The 24,464-nt window shown below is 38.2% G+C and overlaps 1 protein-coding gene and 1 long non-coding RNA gene across 3 annotated transcripts; one reads left to right on the top strand and one right to left on the bottom strand.

Annotated features, from left to right (window-relative positions):
• Positions 1-9,283: 9,283 nt before the first annotated feature.
• Positions 9,284-11,327, top strand: LOC143418715 (uncharacterized). Its single transcript, XR_013098733.1, has 2 exons — positions 9,284-9,496; positions 10,300-11,327. It is a non-coding gene; the product is annotated as an uncharacterized LOC143418715 (long non-coding RNA).
• Positions 11,328-20,859: 9,532 nt separating this feature from the next.
• mibp2 (muscle-specific beta 1 integrin binding protein 2) lies at positions 20,860-23,195 on the bottom strand. 2 transcript variants are annotated; one of them, XM_004557916.5, is made up of 8 exons: positions 22,946-23,195; positions 22,457-22,547; positions 22,208-22,256; positions 21,792-21,981; positions 21,637-21,708; positions 21,437-21,543; positions 21,240-21,330; positions 20,860-21,150 (listed from the first exon to the last, which is right to left on the bottom strand). In XM_004557916.5, exons 1-7 carry the CDS (start codon positions 22,969-22,971, stop codon positions 21,245-21,247), a joined length of 621 nt encoding a protein of 206 aa, XP_004557973.1. In that variant the 5' UTR covers positions 22,972-23,195; the 3' UTR covers positions 20,860-21,150; positions 21,240-21,244. The 2 variants fall into 2 exon arrangements, with proteins under 2 accessions (XP_004557973.1, XP_076740560.1); XM_076884445.1 differs by lacking the exons at positions 22,208-22,256; positions 22,946-23,195.
• Positions 23,196-24,464: the final 1,269 nt, after the last annotated feature.

A 24,464-nucleotide genomic window follows, 5' to 3' on the forward strand; every position in this document is an offset into this window, starting at 1 on the left:
AAGCAAAAACTGCTTTGACTTGTCCTCAGCTGGCTGGGAAGCCATGGAGGCCTCAATATGCAATTTGTATGTCTCTGATATGTAAATTTGAATATTACAGTTCTCACAGAGGATTGACTCCCTGGGGACCTGCCACAAATATATAGAAATACTATGATTACCCAGAAATACTACATTTAGATGAAATACTATGTTTTAGCACAAATACTCTGGTTTTGCACAAATATTATAACATAGCAGAAATACAATTCTATAGCAGAAATGCTATATTTATAAAGAAAAATATAATATAGTAGAAATAGTATGATTTAGCAGAAATACTACAATATGGCATAATAAAAATGATTTAGAACAAATACTATGATTGAGCAGAACTACTAAGATGTAGTAAAAGTACTTTGATTTAACAGAAATACAATTATGGAGGAGTAATACTTTAAAATGGGAGAAATATTGATACACACACACACACACACACACACACACACACACACACACACACACACACACACACACACACAGAGCTTAAAGGGAAGAGTATTTGTGCCATGGAGTGTTAACAAGAATGTGAGGTCCATATTAGAAAAGCTGGTAAAATCATAAAAGTTTGCAGAATTGTAATAAATGATGAATATGAATTACTGGTCTGTGACAGTGTATTAATTTGTAGGGAAAAAAAACATGTTGACCAAGGTGGAATCGAACCCACGATCTTTGACTTGCAGACCCGTGTCATTACCAACTGCGCCACTGGGAAAGGGAGGAGCCGATTTGAAAAACAGGCTCATAAGGAGTCAGAATTAGATCGCGGTGAGAGGCGGAAAAATGCCGTTTTTTGGAGTTACAAAACGTTGTGTAACTCAAAAACTAGGTGGACTAGAAGCATAATTCTTCTACTGGCTGAATCAGCGGACTTTGGTGTACTTTGACTGCTATTTACATTGCTCTATGTACATCTGTCACTGAGATATGACGAGAGAGGAAACGGAAGACCTCAGATATGATTGGCTGGCTGGGAGGCCATGCAGGCCCTGATCTGTGTATTTGAATGTCTGAGTCCTCACAGAGGATTGGCTGCCTGGGGACCTGGCAGAAATATATAGAAATACTATGATTAAGCATAAATACTACATTTAGTAGAAATACTATGTTTTAGCACAAATCCTATAAAAAACAGAAATACTATAATTTAGCAGAAATACTATATTAAGCACAAATCCTATAAAAAGCAGAAATACTATATTAGGTACAAATCCTATAAAAAGCAGAAATACTATGTTAGGCACAAATCCTATAAAAAGCAGAAATACTATATTAGGCACAAATAGTATAAAAAGCAGAAATACTATAATTTAGCAGAAATACTATGTTAGGCACAAATCCTATAAAAAGAATAAATACTATAATTTAGCAGAAATACTATATTAGGCACAAATCTTATGAAAAGCAGAAATAGTATGATTTAGCAGAAATACTGTATTTAGCACAAGTACCGAAAAGTACCAGAAATACTATGATTTAGCAGAATAGTAATAACTTACAAAATTACAAATATGGAGGCATATTGAAACACAAATGCACAGAGGGACACACAAACACAGGCTCTAATCCAGTCAACCAGTCTAACTATATTCAATTTAAATCCTACAATGACATGCTGCCAAATAAGGGCAGGGTCCTCTCTCTCCCACTAAACACACACACACACACACACACACACACACACACACACACACAAACACACACACACACACACACACAGGGAGAGAGCTGCCGAATTTAAATCCACCAATCAGAGTGGCTGTTTACGTTTTCCCGCCAAAACAGGTGCATCTTTTTACACACGCAGCAGCACAGAGAGGCACAGGATTATTGCAGCCTATTTCTCATAGTGAGGACTCCCCTCAAACAAATGACCATAATTTCCTAACCGTAGGGGCTAGAGCGGTCATTCTTACACTGTTTTGTTCAGAAGAGATGGGGGAATCTTCCAGTGTTAACAATTTATCATTAAAATGTGAATTTTTAGAGATATATGACATGGATGACTTGTTGACTTAGAAGCCACGAATTCCCCAATATGCAAATATGAATGCCTGAGACCACATATATGATTGGCTGGCTGGGAAGCCGTGCAGGCCCTGATTTGTGGATTTGAATTCCTCAGCCCTCAGATATGATTGAATGGCTTAGAAGCCATGAAGGCCCCAATATGCAAATTTGAATGCCTCAGGACACATATATGATTGGCTGGGAAGCCGTGCAGGCCCTGATTTGAAAATTTGAATTTCTCAGTCCTCACAGAGGATTGGCTGCCTGGGGACCTGGCAGAAATATATAGAAATACTATGATTAAGCATAAATACTACATTTAGTAGAAATACTATGTTTTAGCACAAATACTATAAAAAGCAGAAATACTATAATTTAGCAGAAATACTATATTAAGCACAAATCCTATAAAAAGCAGAAATAGGATGATTAAGCATAAACACTACATTTAGTAGAAATACTATGTTTGAGCAAAAATCCTATAAAAAGCAGAAATACTATATTAGGCACAAATCCCATAAAAAGCAGAAATAGTATGATTAAGCATAAATACTACATTTAGTAGAAATACTATGTTTTAGCACAAATAGTATAAAAAGCAGAAATATTGTAATTTAGCAGAAATACTATATTAGGCACAAATCTTATAAAATAGCAGAAATAGTATTATTTAGCACAATAGTAATAAGTTAAACAGAAAAATTGGAAAAGCAAAATGGACAGCTGAAAAAATGCTGAACATGCTGAGGGTCCCTCAAATATACTTGTTAAATGAAAAAATCAGCAAAAAAATGCACAGGGAGAGAGAAGTAAGTTTCTAGGTCAGCCTGGGAGCTGCTGAATTTGAATCCACCAATCAGAGAGCCTGTGTACTTTTTCCCGCCAAAACATGTGCCTCTTTTTACACACGCAGCACAGAGAGGCACAGGATTATTGCAGCCTATTTCTCATAGTGAGGACTCCCCTCAAACAAATGACCATAATTTCCAAACCGTAGGGGCTAGAGCGGTCATTCTTACACCGTTTTGTTCAGAAGAGATGGGGGAATCTTCCAGTGTTTACAATTTATCATTAAAATATGAATTATTAAAGATATTTGACTTGTAATGCACCATAACTGAGTAGAGCGAAGCAAAAACTGCCTTGACTTGCCCTCAAACAACGCTTTCTAACTCGAAATCTATTTGGAGTATCGATATCATTCTTTCACCGTAAGAGACAGCAGGCTTTGGTGAACAATCATGGAAATTTTCAGGTCTCTGTGGAAATCCAACAAAAAGTTATGACGAGAGAAAAAAGTGGTTCATTTCCACAGTTTGAAATCTGAAGAAATCTGAGCGAAGGACGAATTTCCTACCCTCAAACAAGTCCAACTCATTTCAGAACGGTAATAGGTGAGAAAGAAATTCTTGAATTGTGAGCGTCAGGGGTGTCTGAAGATATTCGGGGACAAGCCTCATGTCTTAACTTTGCTTCGTTAAGGAGATATGACGATTCGAATATGCCTCTCATTACAGAAATCCAGCGGTGATTTTGAACAAGCTCTCCATTCACTTTATATGGAGAGTTTTCTGACCTTGTGTTAGTCTGAGGAGATTTGCAAAAATTCTATAAATCCCACAACAATGATGGTGACATTTTCTGAAAGCCAGCAAAAATACCTACGTTTTGATGTATAATTTGTGGAAGTTGAGTGAAAATTGAGCAAGTAGCAGGAAGTTGTTCGGACATGAAGTGAAAATTGCAAAACCTTCAGTGGCACACTGGAAGCCAAGAGCATAGCAACCATAACAACACATGTATTTTGTGAAAAATCACAATTTTGCAACTCAAAACTTTAAGAGGCATAAAAGTAAAACAGTAAAAGATTTGAAAAAGCTGAATCATACCTGAATAGCCAAATAATTTGTGAACATTTTAAAATTTGAATGGTTGTTCTAGGTGAAAATATGAGGAAGTAGTTAAGTTTCAAAAACAGGCAAAATTTAGCAGAATTGCAGAAGTTTCCCATTCATTTCAATGGGACAAATTAAAGGAAAAAAGCTTAATATTTTAAAAAGTATAATAGTTAAAAATAGCAAAAATCGTAGCAGGAATTAGCAAAAATAGCTGAATAGTTTAAAGTTTGAACGGTGAAAATAGCACAAAAATTGTGGAAGTAGTTAAACGGCGAAAAGTGTACGGAAGCAACTAGAATAAAGTATAAAGAATAAAGAGAAACAGGAACTCAATAGTGTGGATGCTTAAAGCATCCACACAATAATAATAATAACTAGAAAGTGCATTTTCTGAAGAAACTGCAGTGTGAATGCTTGAATCTGAATGTATGCACTGAAATGAATTAATTACTGAATTTAAGTTAAAAATATTGAATGAGATAAAAAAAACAAAACAAAAAAAAACCGAATTTAACCTGAAAACAAAGGTGCTGAACTGCTAAAAGCTGAACGTTACACAGAAGAAGAAGTTGGAAAAAAACTGAAAATGTTTTAAATGTAAATTAGAAAACCCTAAAAAATGAGAAAAGAACATTTAGAGTCAGAAAACATCTGAAAGAATATTAAAAGGTCATATTCTTTGAATCACTGAATGACTAAAATGTGATCCCTCCACTTGGACCCACACAGTTTAAAAAGTTTACATCTCTGAGCTTTGAAAGACAAGATGTTGGAAAAAGAACAACGATGGCGACGTTTTGAGGGTAAAATGATGGCTTTAACACTGTGGACACAGCAGCAGTTGAAAGAGAAGTGCTTAAGATGAATCTTGGTACAGAGTGAGAGAGAGCTCGTTAAGCAGGCAGGTGTGAGCCTGGTTGCTATAGTGACTGCACCCAATGGCTCCATACACACGCACACAGACATGCACCTCACTTTTGCTGCTTAAAATGAACAGAAAAGTCAGGCCCAAACAAATCGTTCCCAAATGAAAAGTAAAAGTCGTATTGACAAAATTCTTTCACTGTGAGCGACAGCAATGTCTAGTCTACCAAATTCTCAGTTTTCATGTCTGTGGAGTTTATTATATGGACGTGGTGACAGTGGAAAGACACCATGCTCTTCTGATTTTCAAACGAACCTTCTGAGCCATTTTAACATTAGAGTCTATGGAAGAGTTGGAGGGAGGAGACTGTGCATTGGTGACATTTATGAAAGAACCATAACACCTAGGACAATAGTAAACACATTGGATGAAAGAGGACAGCCATGGCTACGTTTTGAGGGTAAAATCATACCTGTAGAGCAAACGCTGCGGACACAGCAGCAGTTTTAAAAAAGATTTTAAGATTAATTTTTTTGCTCCTCTCACTCTAGCAGTTGAGCTGTCTCACTCTAGCCCCAACATTCCGTCCCATACACACCCATTATAAATTTTGAAACGGGTGAAAAAACATCATGAAACTTAAACTGGAACTGAAGAAAAAGTATAATAGATATTGAAAAGATAAATACAAGTTGAATAGTTGAATGTCTTGTCTTCGTTTTAAAGTTTGAATGGTGGCTCTATGTCAACGTATGTGGAAGTAGTAGGAGTTTAAAAATGAGTAAGTTGAACGAGGATTTGAAGGGTCTCCCCATTGAAATACATGGGAAATTTTTGTTGAATAAAGTTGAATAAAATTAAAAATATAAATGTTAAAAATGAGAAAAGTAGAAGCAGTCATGTCCAAAAGAATAGGAATCTAATGGTGTTTGAATGGTTTTTCTAAGTTGAACGGTTTTGAAGGAGTAGGAGTACAAAAAACGTACGGAATAGATAAAATAGAATAATAAAGATTAGAAGAACAATACTGTGAATGCTTTTCAAGCATTCACACTAACTAGAAAGTGCATTTTCTGAAGAAACTGCAGTGTGAATGCTTGAATCTGAATGTATGCACTGAAATGAATTAATTGCTGAATTTTGAGTTTAAAATATTGAATGAGATAAAAAAAAAACAAAAAAAAAAAAACGAATTTAACCTGAAAACAAAGGTGCTGAACTGCTAAAAGCTGAAGGTTACACAGAAGAAGAAGTTGGAAAAAAACTGAAAATGTTTTAAATGTAAATTAGAAAACCCTAAGAAATGAGAAAAGAACATTTAGAGTCAGAAAACATCTGAATGAATATTAAAAGGTCATATTCTTTGAATCACTGAATGACTCAAATGTGATCCCTCCACTTTGATCCACACAGTTTAAAAAGTTTAAATGCCTGAGCTTTGAAAGATACGGTGTTGGAAAGAGAACAATAATGGCGACGTTTTGAGGGTAAAATGATGGCTGTAACACTGTGGACACAGCAGCAGTTGAAAGAGAAGTGCTTAAGATGAATCTTGGTACAGTGGCAGGCAGAGCTCGTTAAGCAGGCAGGTGTGAGCCTGGTTGCTATAGTGACCGCACCCAATGGCTCCATACACACGTACACAGACATGCGCCTCACTTTTGCTGCTTAAAATGAACAGAAAAGTCAGGCCGAAACAAATCGTTCCCAAATGAAAAGTAAAAGTCGTATTGACAAAATTCTTTCACCGTGAGCGACAGCAATGTCTAGTCTACCTAATTCTCAGTTTTCATGCCTGTGGAGCTTATTATATGGACGTGGTGACAGTGGAAAGACACCATGCTCTTCTGATTTTCAAACGAACCTTCTGAGCCATTTTAACATTAGAGTCTATGGAAGAGTTGGAGGGAGGAGGCTGTGCATTGGTGACATTTATGAAAGAACCATAACACCTAGTACAATAGTAAACACATTGGATGAAAGAGGACAGCGATGGCTACGTTTTGAGGGTAAAATCATACCTGTAGAGCAAACGCTGCGGACACAGCAGCAGTTTTAAAAAAGATTTTAAGATTAATTTTTTTGCTCCTCTCACTCTAGCAGTTGAGCTGCCTCACTCTAGCCCCAACATTCCGTCCCATACACACCCATTATAAACTCTGAAACGGGTGAAAAAACATCATGAAACTTAAACTGGAACTGAAGAAAAAGTATAATAGATATTGAAAAGATAAATACAAGTTGAATAGTTGAATGTCTTGTCTTCGTTTTAAAGTTTGAATGGTGGCTCTATGTCAATGTATGTGGAAGTAGTAAGAGTTTAAAAATGAGGAAGTTGAATGAGGATTTGAAGGGTCTCCCCATTGAAATACATTATAAATTTTTGTTGAATAAAGTTGAATAAAATTAAAAATATAAATGTTAAAAATATGAAAAATAGAAGCAGTGTTGTCCAAAATAATAGGAATCTAACGGTGTTTGAATGGTTTTTCTAAGTTGAACGGTTTTGAAGGAGTAGGCTTACAAAAAACGTACGGAAAAATAAAATATAACTAGAAAGTGCATTTTCTGAAGAAACTGCAGTGTGAATGCTTGAATCTGAATGTATGGACTGAAATGAATTAATTGCTGAATTTTGAGTTAAAAATTTTGAATGAGATAAAAAAAAAAAAAAAGAAACAACCTGAATTTAACCTGAAAACAACAGTGCTGAACTGCTAAAAGCTGAAGGTTACACAGAAGAAGAAGTTGGAAAAAAGCTGAAAATGTTTTAATTGTAAATTAGAAAAACCTAAGAAATGAGAAAAGAACATTTAGAGTCAGAAAACATCTGAAAAAATATTAAAAGGTCATATTCTTTGAATCACTGAATGACTAAAATGTGATCCCTCCACTTGGACCCACACAGTTTAAAAAGTTTACATCTCTGAGCTTTGAAAGACAAGATGTTGGAAAAAGAACAACGATGGCGACGTTTTGAGCGTAAAATGATGGCTTTAACACTGTGGACACAGCAGCAGTTGAAAGAGAAGTGTTTAAGATGAATCTTGGCAGAGTGAGAGAGAGAGCTCGTTAAGCAGGCAGGTGTGAGCCTGGTTGCTATAGTGACCGCACCCAATGGCTCCATACACACGTACACAGACATGCGCCTCACTTTTGCTGCTTAAAATGAACAGAAAAGTCAGGCCGAAACAAATCGCTCCCAAATGAAAAGTAAAAGTCGTATTGACAAAATTCTTTCACCGTGAGCAACAGCAATGTCTAGTCTACCTAATTCTCAGTTTTCATGCCTGTGGAGCTTATTATATGGACGTGGTGACAGTGGAAAGACACCATGCTCTTCTGATTTTCAAACGAACCTTCTGAGCCATTTTAACATTAGAGTCTATGGAAGAGTTGGAGGGAGGAGGCTGTGCATTGGTGACATTTATGAAAGACCCACAACACCTAGTACAATAGTAAACACATTGGATGAAAGAGGACAGCCATGGCTACGTTTTGAGGGTAAAATCATACCTGTAGAGCAAACGCTGCGGACACAGCAGCAGTTTTAAAAAAGATTTTAAGATTAATTTTTTTGCTCCTCTCACTCTAGCAGTTGAGCTGCCTCACTCTAGCCCCAACATTCCGTCCCATACACACCCATTATAAACTCTGAAACGGGTGAAAAAACATCATGAAACTTAAACTGGAACTGAAGAAAAAGTATAATAGATATTGAAAAGATAAATACAAGTTGAATAGTTGAATGTCTTGTCTTCATTTTAAAGTTTGAATGGTGGCTCTATGTCAATGTATGTGGAAGTAGTAAGAGTTTAAAAATGAGTAAGTTGAATGAGGATTTGAAGGGTCTCCCCATTGAAATACATTATAAATTTTTGTTGAATAAAGTTGAATAAAATTAAAAATATAAATGTTAAAAATATGAAAAATAGAAGCAGTGTTGTCCAAAAGAATAGGAATCTAACGGTGTTTGAATGGTTTTTCTAAGTTGAACGGTTTTGAAGTTATAGGATTACAAAAAACGTACGGAATAGATAAAATATAATAATAATAATAATAATAAAGATTAGAATAACAATACTGTGAATGCTTTTCAAGCATTCACACTAATAATAATAATAAAGATTAGAAGAACAATACTGTGAATGCTTTTCAAGCATTCACACTAATAAAGATTCGAATAACAATACTGTGAATGCTTTTCAAGCATTCACACTAATAATAAAGATTAGAAGAACAATACTGTGAATGCTTTTCAAGCATTCACACTAATAATAAAGATTAGAAGAACAATACTGTGAATGCTTTTCAAGCATTCACACTAATAATAAAGATTAGAAGAACAATACTGTGAATGCTTTTCAAGCATTCACACTAATAATAAAGATTAGAATAACAATACTGTGAATGCTTTTCAAGCATTCACACTAATTAGCCACACAGTGGGATGTAAGGAGCTCTCTGATTGGTTGGACAGACACAGGCTGTCTGCTTGGATTTTTCTAGCTCATAGCTTCGCCCTGCTACGAAGCGTGTGTGCTTGTACAAAGGCCGTTCAGCCTTTGGATTTACACTCGGCTCGACATGGATATGTGAAGAATGAAGGGACCCTGCAGCGAAACGGAGAGCTCAACCTCTGACTGAGTGCCTGTTTTCGCAGTCTGACCACCTGTTGAAGGTAACGTGCTAACATGGCTAACGCTAGCATCACCTCACGTAGCCCCGTTATTTTAAGGTCATCTTAGCTTATGAAAATTTTACGTGGCAGCTGTACGAGCTAGCTACGTGATTTTGTAAGCTGCTGTGCTCTTCACAAATAAAGCTGGAATCAGCTCAGACTATTAGAACCGGCACTGAGGCCTGTTACATTTATACAGTGTTAGAGCAATGGCTGCAACCTACAGCCTTTAAACTAGCGATTAAAATGCTGACAGTAAACTCGTCAGTCCAGATGTTACCACATTACTTTATGATGCTTAGAGGTAAAACAACTGAGACAGGTTGATTAAAATAACAGCTGTCAGTTCTCTCATTCCTTATATCAAGACTGGAGATCACACTACTGATTTCAGTTGATTTAATATGTGAGTGCACAGATTCATTCTCAACTGGACATAAACGATGATCAAAGGTTGTATATATGATGAATTCATCAAATCCCAGCCTCTAACACAGTGCGCTGAATCTTAGCTTTGAATGTCCAGTATATTCTAATCAATGCAATTTAAGCATTCACTGAACCTACAGTATCTACACCTGTGTGGTAAAGACACAGATAATGAAATGTAATTATTAATACAATATACATCATGAAAAACGAAAGCTGAAATTGATTCAGTTCAGTACTTTTCTCTGTATGCTCTGTGATTATAAAGGCCTTAAATTCTGTGATACTGTAAATGATTTTCACAGAGGTCTTAACGTAGTTAAATCACTGCTGATAGTCTGGTTGTTTATATTTTCACGTTTTTGTGTCTGTAGGGCTGTTTGATGATGATTTGGATTCCTCTGGGAGATGAGGACACACCCACATCTGTTCCATACTGCAGCCATTGATGGTGTTATGGCTCTGAGGCAGCTTTGGGCCATCAGACGCACACACTGGAAAACCTTCATGCAGGAGAGACGGCCTCAGTGATTTAGGTTCATAAGCGAGTTCAAACATTTTCTGGCCTCTTATCACTTAGATTTCTTAGTCTTAAAAGTGAATGCATTTAAAGCAGGAACTGCGCACCTAGCCACCAGAAGTTTGGCAGCATGAGTACTGTAAAGTTTTGTAGGGTCCTTGTTAAAAATTCCACAAGCACCACACCACATTTGTCATATAAAGTTCCATTTTTTACAATACATTGTTGAAATTCTCTCCTGCATGAAGTCCAGGTGCTGGTTTTCCATGCGCGTGGCTCTTGTGGTCCTCCATAATTTCTGACTGCAAGTAACTTTCTTATAGAGGCGAACAGCAGGACTGATTTTTGTTTACTGACTCTGGTCCTCGCTGGTTTCTAAGACGGCCTCAACAGTCCCCACATAAACCTTAAATTGTCGCTGAACTGGTAAACAAACACGAGACGGACAAACATTGTCTCTGTTCACGTTAATTTTATATACTGTTGTCACGTACGAGGCACACACACAACAGGAGTTTGTTGACAGCAAAGTAGGTTACATTCCTCTCTCTCCCAACACGACCATGAGTCTCTCCCACCTCCTTCCACTTCGCATAAAACTCTAATTTTATACTCACTACTACAGCAGGAAACTGAGTCAAAAACAACATCACTCTGTTCACACCCGCCCTGTCCTTCTCGGCCGGGGGTGAACCACAGCGTGGCAAGCATCGTGGGGTCCAGACTTAGGAGAGAGGGGCACTCCGGTTCCACACCGATGAACTGAAGTACAGTGGAAACCACAGTTTGAATATCACTTTCAGTACCTTGACTTTGATTTTATTTGACTTTTTTTTTGTAAATACAGTGGCTCAGTATATGGATGTGTTTTTGCAACACTAATTGCTGGTGTTTTTCTGCATTTTTCTGAAAATGGGTCATGCAAAGACCCAAAAAAAGGAGAGAGGTTATGTTTGGGATTGTGATTTATTATAAAAGGAAAAAAAAACCTCCTTTGTGTAAAGAGGTTTTTGTTTGATTTATAATCAAATAATTTTTTATCCACTTAAAAGTGACATTTATCCCAACCTATTGAGTGGTTTTATTTTCCTTTTTTGGACTCATAAAATTTGACAAAGTGAACCTGTATCCGGATCTGCTCTTGAGTAGTTAATACTTTGATTGAATGAGGCTCTGGTCTCCCAAAAGGAGAAGGATCCAGAGGTAGACAGCTATAGAGGAGCAGTGGTTTCTGGGGCTGAGCTCTGTTCCCTGCAGGCATTTGGTTTAAACTTGTCTCTGCTTTTAGAAACTTGGCCGTCAGGAAAAACATAACACCCCCCCCTCCTTCACAAAGACGCAAGCGAGTCACAGACTGGAGCAACAGCAGATGATGCTGTAGCGTGCAGCCTTCCTGTCTAAGTAAACAGTGATTCAGACGGATGAGGAGTGGGAGGCTGTGGTTTGCTCCAGCCTGGCAGCACCAAGCCTCTCCCAGCTCCACCACAACAGGATATGGTCCGTGGGCCCACACTGGCCATGGTCATAATATTGTCTTCTCCAGCTTTTACCATTTGGTTCGCCTGGTAATATTCATGCACGCTGACTACCATGTGAGAAGCTGGACCCATGTTTCTGGAAAATATATCTCACTGTGGTGTTTTTGACCAAAGTGACAGTGAGTGAGGTTACTTTCCCTTCTCATCTGTGTCTTATATAACTCTACATACGCAAGTCTGGATAAGTGGGCACGGAGAAGATTAGTAATTAGGTTTCTGTGACTCAACAGATGGTACAGTGCAGATTTTAAGCACAACAGTTTACTATGTAACCACCGCATCTTTCCAAAACAGTAATTTTCAAACATATTTCAACTTTATGCTTTGATGGGAAGGAAGAAAATGTCATAACTCAGTGATAATTTTATAAAGTGTTTTGTTTCTATGCTATGGCTTACTCAACTCAGCCAGAGCAAGATGTCCTTCATCTTAGTCCACAAACTTTATATGACTGTCTTGGCTGACCGCTGGCTTGCCAGTAACGATTTTATATGCGATGAGCTGATAAAATAAACAGACAACCTACTGGAGCGTTACGTAATGAAAGTGTCGATTGTCGGCTGTTCCTCTTTGTGAAAGTTTCACTGCTGGGATTTTACCAGTGAGAGGCTTGCTGTGTTTAGGGATATGAAACATGAAAAGCTTCACTTACATGTGAAAAAGGAAGCTTTCATGAGATTCTGTGTAATCCTGTGAAAAACTAATATGCCCTTTCTACCTCCACAGGAATAAGGGGGTAAATGTCAGCTATGTGCTGCTAATTATATGCACTTGATTAACTGATCACCAGCAAGTGTGAGCACCTCTATAAGTGCAGATGTTTTTGATGTTTACTGGTCTGGAGCTTTAGATGTGTGTTAACACAATCTCAGAAAATTCACCTCAACTTTGCATTGTGAAAAAGCTCAAGAGCTGCATTTCAGATTCTACGGGCCTCTGTTAGCATGTTAAATGTTAAAGTTCATGACAATAAAATTAGAAAAGAGGAAGCCTCTTCTCTCTAAAAAGAGAATGACAGCACATCTTAGGTTTGCATGTAAACAAACCACAAGACGTCCTTTAGACAGATGAGACCAAAGAAGAGATGTTTAGCCATAATGTACAGCACCACATTTAGCAAAAACCACACACAGCACATCAGCACAAACACCTCATACCAGCTGTCAAACACAGAAATGCAAGGGGTGGTAAAGCTTGTTTTAAATCCAAGGGGCACCTTGCAATCACTGAGTTAATAACAAAGAACTCTAAAGTCAAATGTTAGACCGCCTGTGTGACAACTGACATTTGGATCAAACCGGGTTATGCAGCAGAGCTATGATATCGACAGCAAATCTACAACAGAATGGCTAAAAAAGATAAGTCACTAAGATTAGTGTGCATAACTAATGATAACAGGCCTCAATTAATTGAAGCAACTTTGTAAGAGATGTGAGAGACTGGTGAAGTCATACAGGACACCATTACTTGGTGCTTTGTTTTTCACAGAACTGTGAAAGCTTTTTTGCCACATGTCTGTAGATTTTATTAATATTTACCAAAACAGACATTAACATGCAAAAGCAATATATATGGTAGGACCTACCTTTAAGCATACCTATAATATTATACGTTATTACCTCATGTGCCAAATAAGTAAAATCAGCTGATGGAGCTGTTGGAAAAATCTAACTTTGTTTTTTGTTGGGGTTTTTTTTTTTTAGTTGTAAAAACCCAAAAATGACAGCCAGTGCAAATGCTTTTAAGCTGGGCATTTTGCCTGTACCTTCATTACAGTAAAAAATCAAAAACAAACTCAGTGGATTCACTGAACCTCTATACTGTAATAAATTTCCCTTTGAAGTTGCAGCACAGTTATGGTAATGCTGCCATAATATTTGACATTCCCACCAACACCCTGAAGCTGGACCCAGGCTGGTCCTGATTAATCACCATGGGAGTTTCAACCATCAAAGTCTAAACACTACAGAGCAGAACTAGCCATTATAATAACTCTAATGATTTGGACTTTCACATTTTCTACTTGCTAAAGGAAAATGACTGTACTGTAGCCTACACATCCAGTTTTTAGTTGTATTTACTAAGACGTGAGCGTCACTGTACAAAATTTCCTGCATTTATACAATGTTTTTACATTTTGTTAGTAGATTATTATTGCTTTTAGTAAATGCTACTTCTAGCACCTATCTGCTGTAGAAACAGCAGTACAGCGTCTACAGTTTGAGTACCTAATGTAACGCTGGGGTTAACGGGTGGCTTGTTGTGTCTGCACTGTGGTATAATTTCTTCCAAGGTTAGTTCTGCTCAGTGTAAACACAGACATAGTTGTTGAACCACAGTAGATGTTTTCACTTCAAGCCTTCAGGTGCAACTTGAACCTTGCAGCAACAGCTCGCTGCCACGCTGGTCACATTTTCAAAACAAATGCTTGCAACAATCCCAAATGCCACTAAAAGGGTTTATGGCACAAATGGCTGGTTTCACGGGCTCCTCGGAGACTGCAGTAAAAGAGGTAAATATAGAAACAACTGGTAGGCTGAAAATAAGGCTTTAAACAGTGAAGCTGTGGTGAAGGGAAAGGGTGATTTGATTAAATGAATGTGCCCTGTTCTTGTTGTTTTCTTTGGTTGGGAATAGAGCAACAACGCTGCGAGAGAGACAAAGAGATAGTTTTGAGACAGGCAGCCGCAGAGCTACAGTCACCTCTTCTGGCAGGGTGGTTAGCGGTTGGACGGCTGTGTCCTGTCTGACCTGTGTGAGGTGGAGATGTGATAATACAAACCTGAAGTTAGAGGTCTGGAGGGAATTTATAGGGTTTTTTATATGCTCTATTTGAGTCGACCAGAGACGTCTGCTGCTTCCTCTGCTTTTAGGATGCACGTTGGAGAGGTGCGTAAGGAGACAGAGCAAGTGACGGGTACAGAAGACGCACACACACCCAGACAGAAAAGCAGGCATACAAAAACTTTCACACTCACACGCACAAACAAAATCCAGCAAGAACCAGTACTGCAACCCTCCTAACCTTTTGTGCGGTGGCTTGTGTGGTTTGGAAAACTCCAGGGTGTGTTGCAGTCCAACGGCAGTAGGAGTGTCAGAAGATGATGTCCTCTCTCCCCACACAGCCTTTCTATTAGCGCTGTATCTGAATACGAGGAGTTCACTGCAGCTGTAAGTTATAGATTCACTGGCCACTTCACTTTGCAACACCTGTTCAGCCAATCACACAGCAGCAACTCAGTGGATTTAGGCATGTAGACATGGTCAAGACGAACTGTTGTTGTCAGATGGGCTGGCCTGAGTGATTTATATCCTGCTGATCTGCTGGGATTTCCCCACATGATCATCTCTAAAGTTTACAGAGAATGGTAAGCAAAGGAGAAAATATCCAGTGAGGGCCAGGTCTATGGGTGAAAATGCATTTTTGATGTCAGAGGAGAATGGCTACTTGTTAGAGCCAAGCACAAGGTCATCTGTGAATGCACATCAAATCGGAAGCAATTGTGTGATGCTGTCATGCCATTATGGGCCAAAATCTCTGAGGAATGTTTCCATCTCCTTCTAGAATATGCTCCATGAAGAATTAAGGCAGTTCTGAAGGTAAAAGTGGGTTAAACCCAGTACTAGTAAGGTGTACCTAATGAAATGGCCAGTGAGTGTATTTGTACTTCACATTATTGCAACAATGTATAACATAAACTGGGAAATGTATTTCCTGAGAGTAAGAATCTCTTTTGTGAGAGTGTCCTGGACCAAGATAAGCACAAAAGTCCTCCAACTGATTTTGTGTGTCAAAATTTCAGACACAATTTTTTCTCCGCATTTAATTTTTATTTAAAATTTTTGTCACCCATAAACAGTCCAAATTTAGACCTGAGATTTTGCACTTAAAGTAAAAAGAAGTATAACAGTAAATCAGCTCACTACAAACTTCACTTCTGAAGGCAAAGGGGGGCCCAACTCTGCACCAGTAGAGCTTGTTAGTTTTTGGTTGTCCTTGACTTGCCAGCCACTTTGTTTTGTAAAGTAAGGAAAGCCATGGAAATGTAAATGCCACCATGCCTCAGTTCAGATTTGAGAAAACGTCTCATTTTTTCCCAGGCAGGCCCTGCCCGCAACAATCAAGAGTTATGTAACTGCTTATCTCCCACAGCCAGGTCTAGACTGACTCACTTACACCCATTCTAAAACAGGTTTGCTACTTCTTGAGGAAATTGACACCATCTATGAAATGATTCTTGGCATCATTTCGTGCCAGGCTGACCCATTTGAGGACATTAGTACACAGAGTACACTCACAGCGAGACTCTCACACAGAGAATTTTCAAATACTGATATCTCTGCCTGTGACTTTGCACACAATGTCAGACTTCCTGCCTCAGAAAGTCTGGTCCAAGCTAAGGAATTGCATTGTAAATGGATGGGATGAATTATTATGGGTTTTGCCCTGCATGAAACCAGGAAATTCCCAAGAAGTGTAGGATTGTAATAAGATCTCCCACTCACTATCTCTCCTGCTCTCTCTCTCTGACCCCTCAATGCCCATGAATGAACATACTGGTTTGAATGCACTGATCTTCTAGTAGGAGGAAGAATTGAAGCAGAGATTATTTTTGAAGTTTAAATGGCATAAATCAAATATTCTTTTTTTTTGATCAAGGTCTTTTTATTGAACAAAGAATTGCTTCCAACAACAATTATGGCAAAATTAACAAACAGTTGTGCCCCCCCCCCCACCCATCCAGAACAGTGTAACTAAAACCCAGCCAGAGAGGAAAGAAGAGATAAAATAACATAAAATAAAATAAAATTACAGATACAAAGTAAATAATAAAATAAATGAACAACAGCAAGAGGAAAAAAAAAACAACAACAAAAAAACACCCCACTCACACGCACATTAAGCAATAGTATCCGGACTTAATCTTTCAAAGTAAGTAAGAAAAGGTCGCCATGTGTCATAAAACCTCCGAACCGAACCTTTTACAGTGTAGCGGATCTTTTCCAGCTGAGTATAGTACATGACATCCTTAACCCATTGCCCATATACAGGTGGAAGTGGCTCTTTCCATTTCAATAATATCATTCTACGGGCCAAAAGAGTGCAGAAGGCCAGAAGATCAGAGTGTGATTTGGAAAGACTGGCATCACAAGGCGTCACCCCAAAAATAGCTATAAACGGGCAGGGTGCAATTGGAACACCAAATATGTTGGACATGGTTTCAAATATGCTTTTCCAAAAGCTACCCAGTTTTGGACACGCCCAGAACATGTGAAATAGGGAAGGAGGCTCTCGTTTGCACCGGTCACATGTGGGGGTCAAACCCATCCTTGATTTTGCTCAGTCTAGTTTTAGACCAATGGAGACGGTGAACCACTTTGAACTGAATCACCACATGTTTAAGGCAAATAGATGACGAAGAAACTCTATTGATTATCTTATGCCAAGTCTCATCTGTAATCCGTTGGCCAAGATCACTTCCCCATCGTTCCCTAAGTGATTGCAATGTGGACAGCCTAAAATTACTTAACAGCTCATAAACATCACTTATAACCCGCTTAGCATTTGGTTTAAAATCAAAAATATCATCCAAAAGGGATGGAGGTGGACAGGACAGAAAGCAGTCAGTATTAGAAGCAACAAAATTCCTGAGTTGTAGATACCTGAAAAAGTGTGACTGAGGAATCTTGAACTTGTTCACCAGCTGTTCAAATGAGGAAAAGATATTGTCCGTGAAAAGAGCAGTCATTGACGTTATTCCAAGCTTTGTCCATATGTTAAATGCCTCGTCCGTTAAGGATGGGGAGAACATGCAATGTCTATGCGGTGGTGCATTAAGAGAGAGTTCAGTCTGTTTAAAGTGCCGTCTGAGCTGATACCATAACTTCAGTGAGTGGACAACAAGAGGATTCGTGGTGAAGCTGGAGATCGGTCCCGCCAGAGGTAATCTGGCACACAGCAAAGACACCAGGGAGGATTGACTCACCGACAGCCGCTCCAGTGTTACCCATGATGATGATAAATTATCATGGTCTTTTATCCAGTACAATAATGCTCTTATATTAGCTGCCCAGTAATAAAACAGAAAATTTGGGAGTGCTAAGCCTCCTGCGCTCCGCGGTCTTTGTAATACACTCTGTTTCAGCCTAGGTGGTTTTTTGTTCCAAATGAAGGAGGAGATTTGACTATTTAGATTATTAAAAAAAGACTTGGTTAAAAAAATTGGAAGACACTGAAAAAGATATAGAAATTTAGGAAATATAGTCATCTTAATGATATTTAATCTACCACCCAGCGAAAGAGGCAAGGACTCCCACTTTCCAAAATCCTCCTTTAGTTTAGACAATAAAGGAAGATAATTGGTTTTATACAAGTTTTTATGGTTCTGCGTAATCCAAATGCCCAAGTATTTGAACTTGTTATAGCTGAGCTTGAAAGGTGCTAAAATAGACGAAAGTTCCCCGGTTATTGTACCTAAAGGTATTGCCTCACTTTTCCCGAAATTCACCTTATATCCGGAAATTGTCCCGAATTCCTTAAGTACATCTAAAAGTTTAGGGGGGCTATTTGAAGGGTTGGAAATAAACAAGAGCATGTTGTCGGCATAAAGAGAGACTTTATGCTCGATATCCCCACGACGTATTCCCTCAACCTCAACACAGTGTCTTAGAGCAATAGCTAGCGGTTCAATTGCGATGGCAAAAAGGAGAGGTGACAAAGGGCACCCCTGTCGTGTGCCACGCTGAAGCTGAAAAAAGGGGGACAGACTATTGTTGGTCCGAATGGCCGCTACAGGGTCACAGTACAATACTTTTATCCAGGATACAAAATTACTCCCGAGGCCAAGCATAAATCAAATATTCTAAATGAATGTATGAAGCTTTTCGCTGAAAAAAAATCACAACAATCAAAACCAAAATGAGGGGAAGTTTAAGCAGACTGAAGAGTGTATGGAGGCCATCGATGTCGATAAATACAACAATAAAACATGAAATATATAATAAAATCTAACACACAGCTTGTAAGAGCCTAATTCACCTCCTCTGGGGTTGTTCAGTGCAGCTGCTTTTTAACCTCAAAAAACCATAAAAGCTGCTTTGTACCATGCGCTCAGGCCTTCATGCATGCTTGTAGTATAATATCAACATGTCTGTTTCATTCCACAATAACACACTGGACACTGGGGAAACAGTGACTACTAAAGGGAAAAGATTTATGACGACAGATCTAAAAATATAATTCAGTTTGTTTCAAAAGGCTGGTTAGTTTAACATCAGGGTAAACGGCTCCTCTTGTACAATGAGTCATATTTTTTAACCAATCCAAAGGATATTGAAAAGGAGCTTTCTGCACAATAACTGCAAACGATGAGACGACGACTCGACACTGACAAAGAGGGAAAAAAGCACTTCTCACATTTCTCTGACCTACATAATGCCTCCATACATTCCTTCAGCCACATTACATAACGTGTGGAGTGACTCAGAGAGGCCCAGAGGACACACCCAGCTCAGATAGTTCTTCTGCTGAATTAGATTTCATCAGCTGTAATAGAAGTACAACACTCTGTATTGACTCGTGCACATTATATAGGCCTGTTTATAAAACATTAGGGAAATGATTCATATCATTTCTCTCGAGTTTTTCCTTTTCAATTTTCAAAAGCAAAAGGAAAACTTTCTGAGACTTTTAGGGAACATCTTTTTTTGCTTCAAAAAAATTACATAGAAAGATGTGGGTTTAGTCCATATGTGGCTACACAATTTCTATTATTCCTATTTTTATTATTCAAAGTGCACATTAAATAAGTATCATTTGAAATCTTTAAACGTGGCTAACGGTCTGTGTTAGCTAACAGTCTGTAGGGGTCTTTATATGAAGGTCGATGTTTCTGTAAATGTGTAATTAGCACTACTTGTTTAAACTCAGTCATGGGTTTTTATTCTTTGTTGGATTTTTAATATAATTTTGACACGTCTATAAAAGCTGGAAAATAACATCAAATTTCCTACATTTGCTAAACATGGGGGAAAACTGAAGTTTGTTTATAGGATAAGGTATAAAAACGTTAAAAATGAGTGAATGGGCCCAATTACTGATCACTAAGTGTAAGGTTTATACAGGATCTAAATTAACAGTACTGGCAATTACCAGTTTTTCTATGAGGCGTCCAATGTGTCGCCTCAAATTTGGACACAAGATACATTCAGTTTGCTTTCCTAATAAATAACATTACTGGTATTTACATTTCTAAAATATTTAATTCCTGTTTCTTTTTATGACAGGTGGTTAATACATTTGTTAAGCACCGTAGATGTTTAAGATTTTAGTAGGACATAAGTAAAAAAAAAAAAAAAAATGCATAGTGCTTTTTATATAGTGCATTTTTTTTTTTAATAATCAAAAACACTTTTAAAACAACCTCCGCTCACTAATGTGCTTAAGAAACAAACTATAGCATATACTCAAAAACATGATCTGTGTGCCTTACACCATTGTCCAATCTGACACTGCATGTTTTTTCCTAAATGAGACTGTTTTCAGCCGTTTATTCATGCGATTTGTTACACGAACCCATTTAATCAGTAAAACTTCAAAGTTATGTAATTGAGTTTAATCTGTATGAAAGAAGAGTCCAAATGTGTGTGAATTTGGATAAGCTGTACTCACGAGGAGAGTCCCTCTTATCGTTTGCACCAACTGTTGCCTGGGAGCAAGATAGAGAAAGCTAAATGTGCCCATCTAAGCAGCTACTCAATGTTCCTGGTGTATATTTTAAATAACCAATTTAAAGTTAAACACTTCAGAATTCACAAAGTTCCATTTTGCAACAGCTGAAGTGGGAGTGTCGTGTTCTAAAAATAATCAGTACACGTTGTAATTGGCAGGAGGATCATTTATTGACATACGCAACTTGAGTGCAACCATCCTGTTAACAAATCCATCAATTCTCTTTGGAGTGTACTCTGTATCAAAGCAATAAATACGATCGATATAAAATCATGCCAGCATCATATGCTGAAAGGTAAACATTTACAAAATAACAAAAAAACAAAAAAAAAAAAAACATAGCACTCTGATAAATGAGCTGCCAGGTGGAAACTTAAGGCAAGGCGGTCTTCAGCTTGCAGATTGATTATATGATCCTTTTAGCCAATCAGATGATCTGCAATACAGAAAGTACACAAAATCAGTAACAGAAGTTTACATATAAAACAGGTTTTTTTTTGCTATATAATTACAGGATTTTAATACTTTTGTTAGAGAGACTTCTGGATGTTATTCAGGATGTCGCCATAGACAAAGTTGAACAGCGCCTCCTTTGACTTGGTTCCGTCCAGCTGCACTGTAAGAGGATACACACACATTTAATCAGTGTGGTCAGCCTTTATGTGACAAAGCACCACACATGGTTACAACATTTACAATAATAAAAAACGGAATCAACTTACCAACATCAACAGCTGATGCCTCCATGATGTTCTTATGTTTCAGGTACATGGGCCAGACGTGGCCGTCAAAAAGGCCAGGTGGGTCTGGTACCAGGTAGTTTCTTGAGCTGCAGAATGACACAAGACCAGTTAAAAAAAAAGATTAAGCTACAGCTGCATGGATGGCAAACACATGTGAAGAACAACACTAGAGCACTTACCACCTCCTCTTTTTGCATTCTTCATATGGGATGGAAATAAAGTAGCGTTGGTTCAGCACGTCGATCAAAGGTCTGCAACAGGTACAGATGAATTGGTGTCATTTGACTTCGAGAACAAGCACTTAACTCACATGTAGCTAAGCACAGATTCTTACTCGTAGGTGTAAAGCAAGAAGCCTTCCACAATAAGGATGTGAGTCTCCTCATCCTCCTTGCGGTCAGACTTTGGCACGATCTCAGAATCCAGGGTGTTATTAACGCCATGAGACTTCTCAAACTTCACCGGGTTCTCCAGCCACGCATAGATGGTACTCATCATAGCCTCCATGTCCAGAGCAGTGATGACTGAAGAGATGGCAGAGGGGGAGAAGGAAGAAAAAAAAAAAACAGAAGTGTGCAGAAAGTTGCAAAAAAGAAAACAAGTGAGAAACACATGTTCAAACTCCCAGATTTCGTTTACATTGCATGCACGTTAGGAATGAAACACAACATTAAGGTTGAGTCATACACGCAAAACACAAACACACACAGACACCCACACACAAAGCCCTTCATAAAAACCCAGGCTTACCATCGTACTGCTTAAAGCCATCTTCACCAACTTCAATCTGATCTTGGGGCTGAAACATACATTGATGAGATGTACCCAGGTACATTCCACTAATGCTACACTCTGCTATATGGAAGGCGCTAGATTTTTTTTTTTTGTTTGTTTGTTTTTTTTAACAATACACACACTGTGTCAAACTGCTACCCAGAGCAGTCTCTTTGGTGAACTAAATCCAAAATGTAAAGATATGGAGATATGCATGTGGCTCACCTTGAAGAAGTCATCCTGATGTACCACGCAACAGTTGGGCAGGTTCTTGATCAGTCTGTTGGTGAGGGTGGTTTTCCCTCCGTTGGTTACACTACAGGGGAAGAAAAGGAATTAAAATGAATGAAGTGTGGTTGATGTAAAATAGGGCATGTGTTGCGGGGTCATTTTAAGGTAGTAGGCAGCCATATTTCCTCGTTAATTACTCATCTAATGCATTTTAACGTGTAATGTCAGGGCTGCCGGGTGCATGGTGTACTCGGCTATATTACATGCTTACAACGTTAGCTATTATTCATAAATTACCACATGGTTAGTTTAATATTTACAGAACCCAATGAGTGGCAATCGAAATGTTATAACGTTACGGTTCGAACAAAAAGCCATACCGGATGTAATGACCGCCGTCCCCACGTGTGACGGCCTTACAAGGCCTACAAGGTTGCTTAGCTTAGCTTAGCTTAGCTTAGCCATTCATCGTCTAGTACTCACCCGCCAATACCGATGATGTACTTCATGTTTCCGTAAGTAGCCGAGAGGTCAAAACGTCAATAAAACCGGGTCAGGAGCACAGTGATCAGACGAGAAGAAGCTTAAAAAGAGAAGGTTGCAGCAGGAAACGTCAACTACTTGATTCCTCCATGGTACTTGAGTTGAGTGAGTAAGGTAAGAGCGGAGGAGACGGGCTGTCACGCGCACACAGTCTTCCACCAAAGAGGACCTTGGTTCTCTGTCGCTTCTACACATACCGGAGGGAGCCACGCGATTGGCTATTTAAACACTTCGAGTTGGCCGGAGGCGTAAGTACTTCTATTCTCAGCCAATCAGAAGCGGAATAGAGGTAGCGTCAACTTCTTTATTTTAATCTTAATTTAACTGTTTCTGGTCTGCAGTATACGATTAAACTATACTATTTCATCTTAATTTAACCAGCTATATTAATGTTTACATGACGTCACAGCCATCATGAATGCGAGCCGCTAATATTGTCAACTTCGATGGAAAAGGTTCCTACATGAAACTGCTCGGTGAAGCTTGGTGAAGGATTTTTTTTCTCTCAAATCCCTATTTTATGGAAATAGACACTGCCGCTAGGTTTTTCGAATGTATTCTTTTAGTGTTTTGAACTTTACAAGGCAAGTGCCATTTAATTTTAATCACGAGAAGAAACATCTCAAACCAGGAAAGTCTAGTTAGTTACAGAGTTATTACAGGACCCAGGAAAGCATACCTTTTTAATGTTACTGCCCCTTTTACATTTTTTTTTACATAAAGATAATAAAAAAATAATACGTTTTATTTCTAGGTCCATTTCAAAGCCCAAAAGCAGTTTACATTAGTACAGCAATTTAAAAACATATGCACAATGAAATGACAATAAAACCAAAAATTAAAATAACAAAAAACTATTTTAAAATAAGTGGTCATGGTAACAATGAGGTAACAGAAGTGATACATTTTTTTTATCCAGCATAACCTTTTGATGCATCACATGTGCACTAGTTGTAAAGAGTTTTAACTTAGATGAACTTCTGCACAGTACTGTAATATAATATCAGCTACAAGTCATATGAACGCTTTCCACTGAATTCCTGATTTTTATCATGAGCACCATGGCATAATCAATATCATCACCTTTAAGATATGATAGACAGAGTCCTATAGTGCACACTATGCCACTTCACTGAGTTATAGAAGGTGTAAAATCACCATAAAGACAGAAAGCACTTTACAGAAAGTGCCTCATTGGTAGCATTTCACTTATCTAATCAGAGAAGACAGAGGCTCTTTGAGTAACCGGGGCTGACAGACGTGTGACTTTAGGGCAACTGGTGGAAGATGAACTCTCCAATTATTTCCCATTTCCCGCTTTCTTTTACAGATTTTCTTTCATAACCTTGTGGCATATATGTATATATATATGTATGTGTGTGTGTGTGTGTGTGTGTGTGTGTGTGTGTGTGTGTGTGTGTGTGTGTGTGTAATGTGCAATGTGAGTGTGTCTTTACAC

Source organism: Maylandia zebra, linkage group LG1 (genome assembly GCF_041146795.1).
Source record: "Maylandia zebra isolate NMK-2024a linkage group LG1, Mzebra_GT3a, whole genome shotgun sequence".
NCBI classification, from domain to species: Eukaryota; Metazoa; Chordata; class Actinopteri; order Cichliformes; family Cichlidae; genus Maylandia; species Maylandia zebra.

Bases quoted from the DNA above. Each gene is read 5' to 3' on its own strand.
- mibp2 (XM_004557916.5), bottom strand. From the start codon at position 22,971: ATGAAGTACATCATCGGTATTGGCGG. The intron at 22,548-22,945 runs GTGAGTACTAGA...CTTCCCCTGTAG, and splicing joins TACATCATCGGTATTGGCGG to TGTAACCAACGGAGGGAAAA. The intron at 21,544-21,636 runs GTAAGTGCTCTA...GTCATTCTGCAG, and splicing joins GAATGCAAAAAGAGGAGGTG to CTCAAGAAACTACCTGGTAC.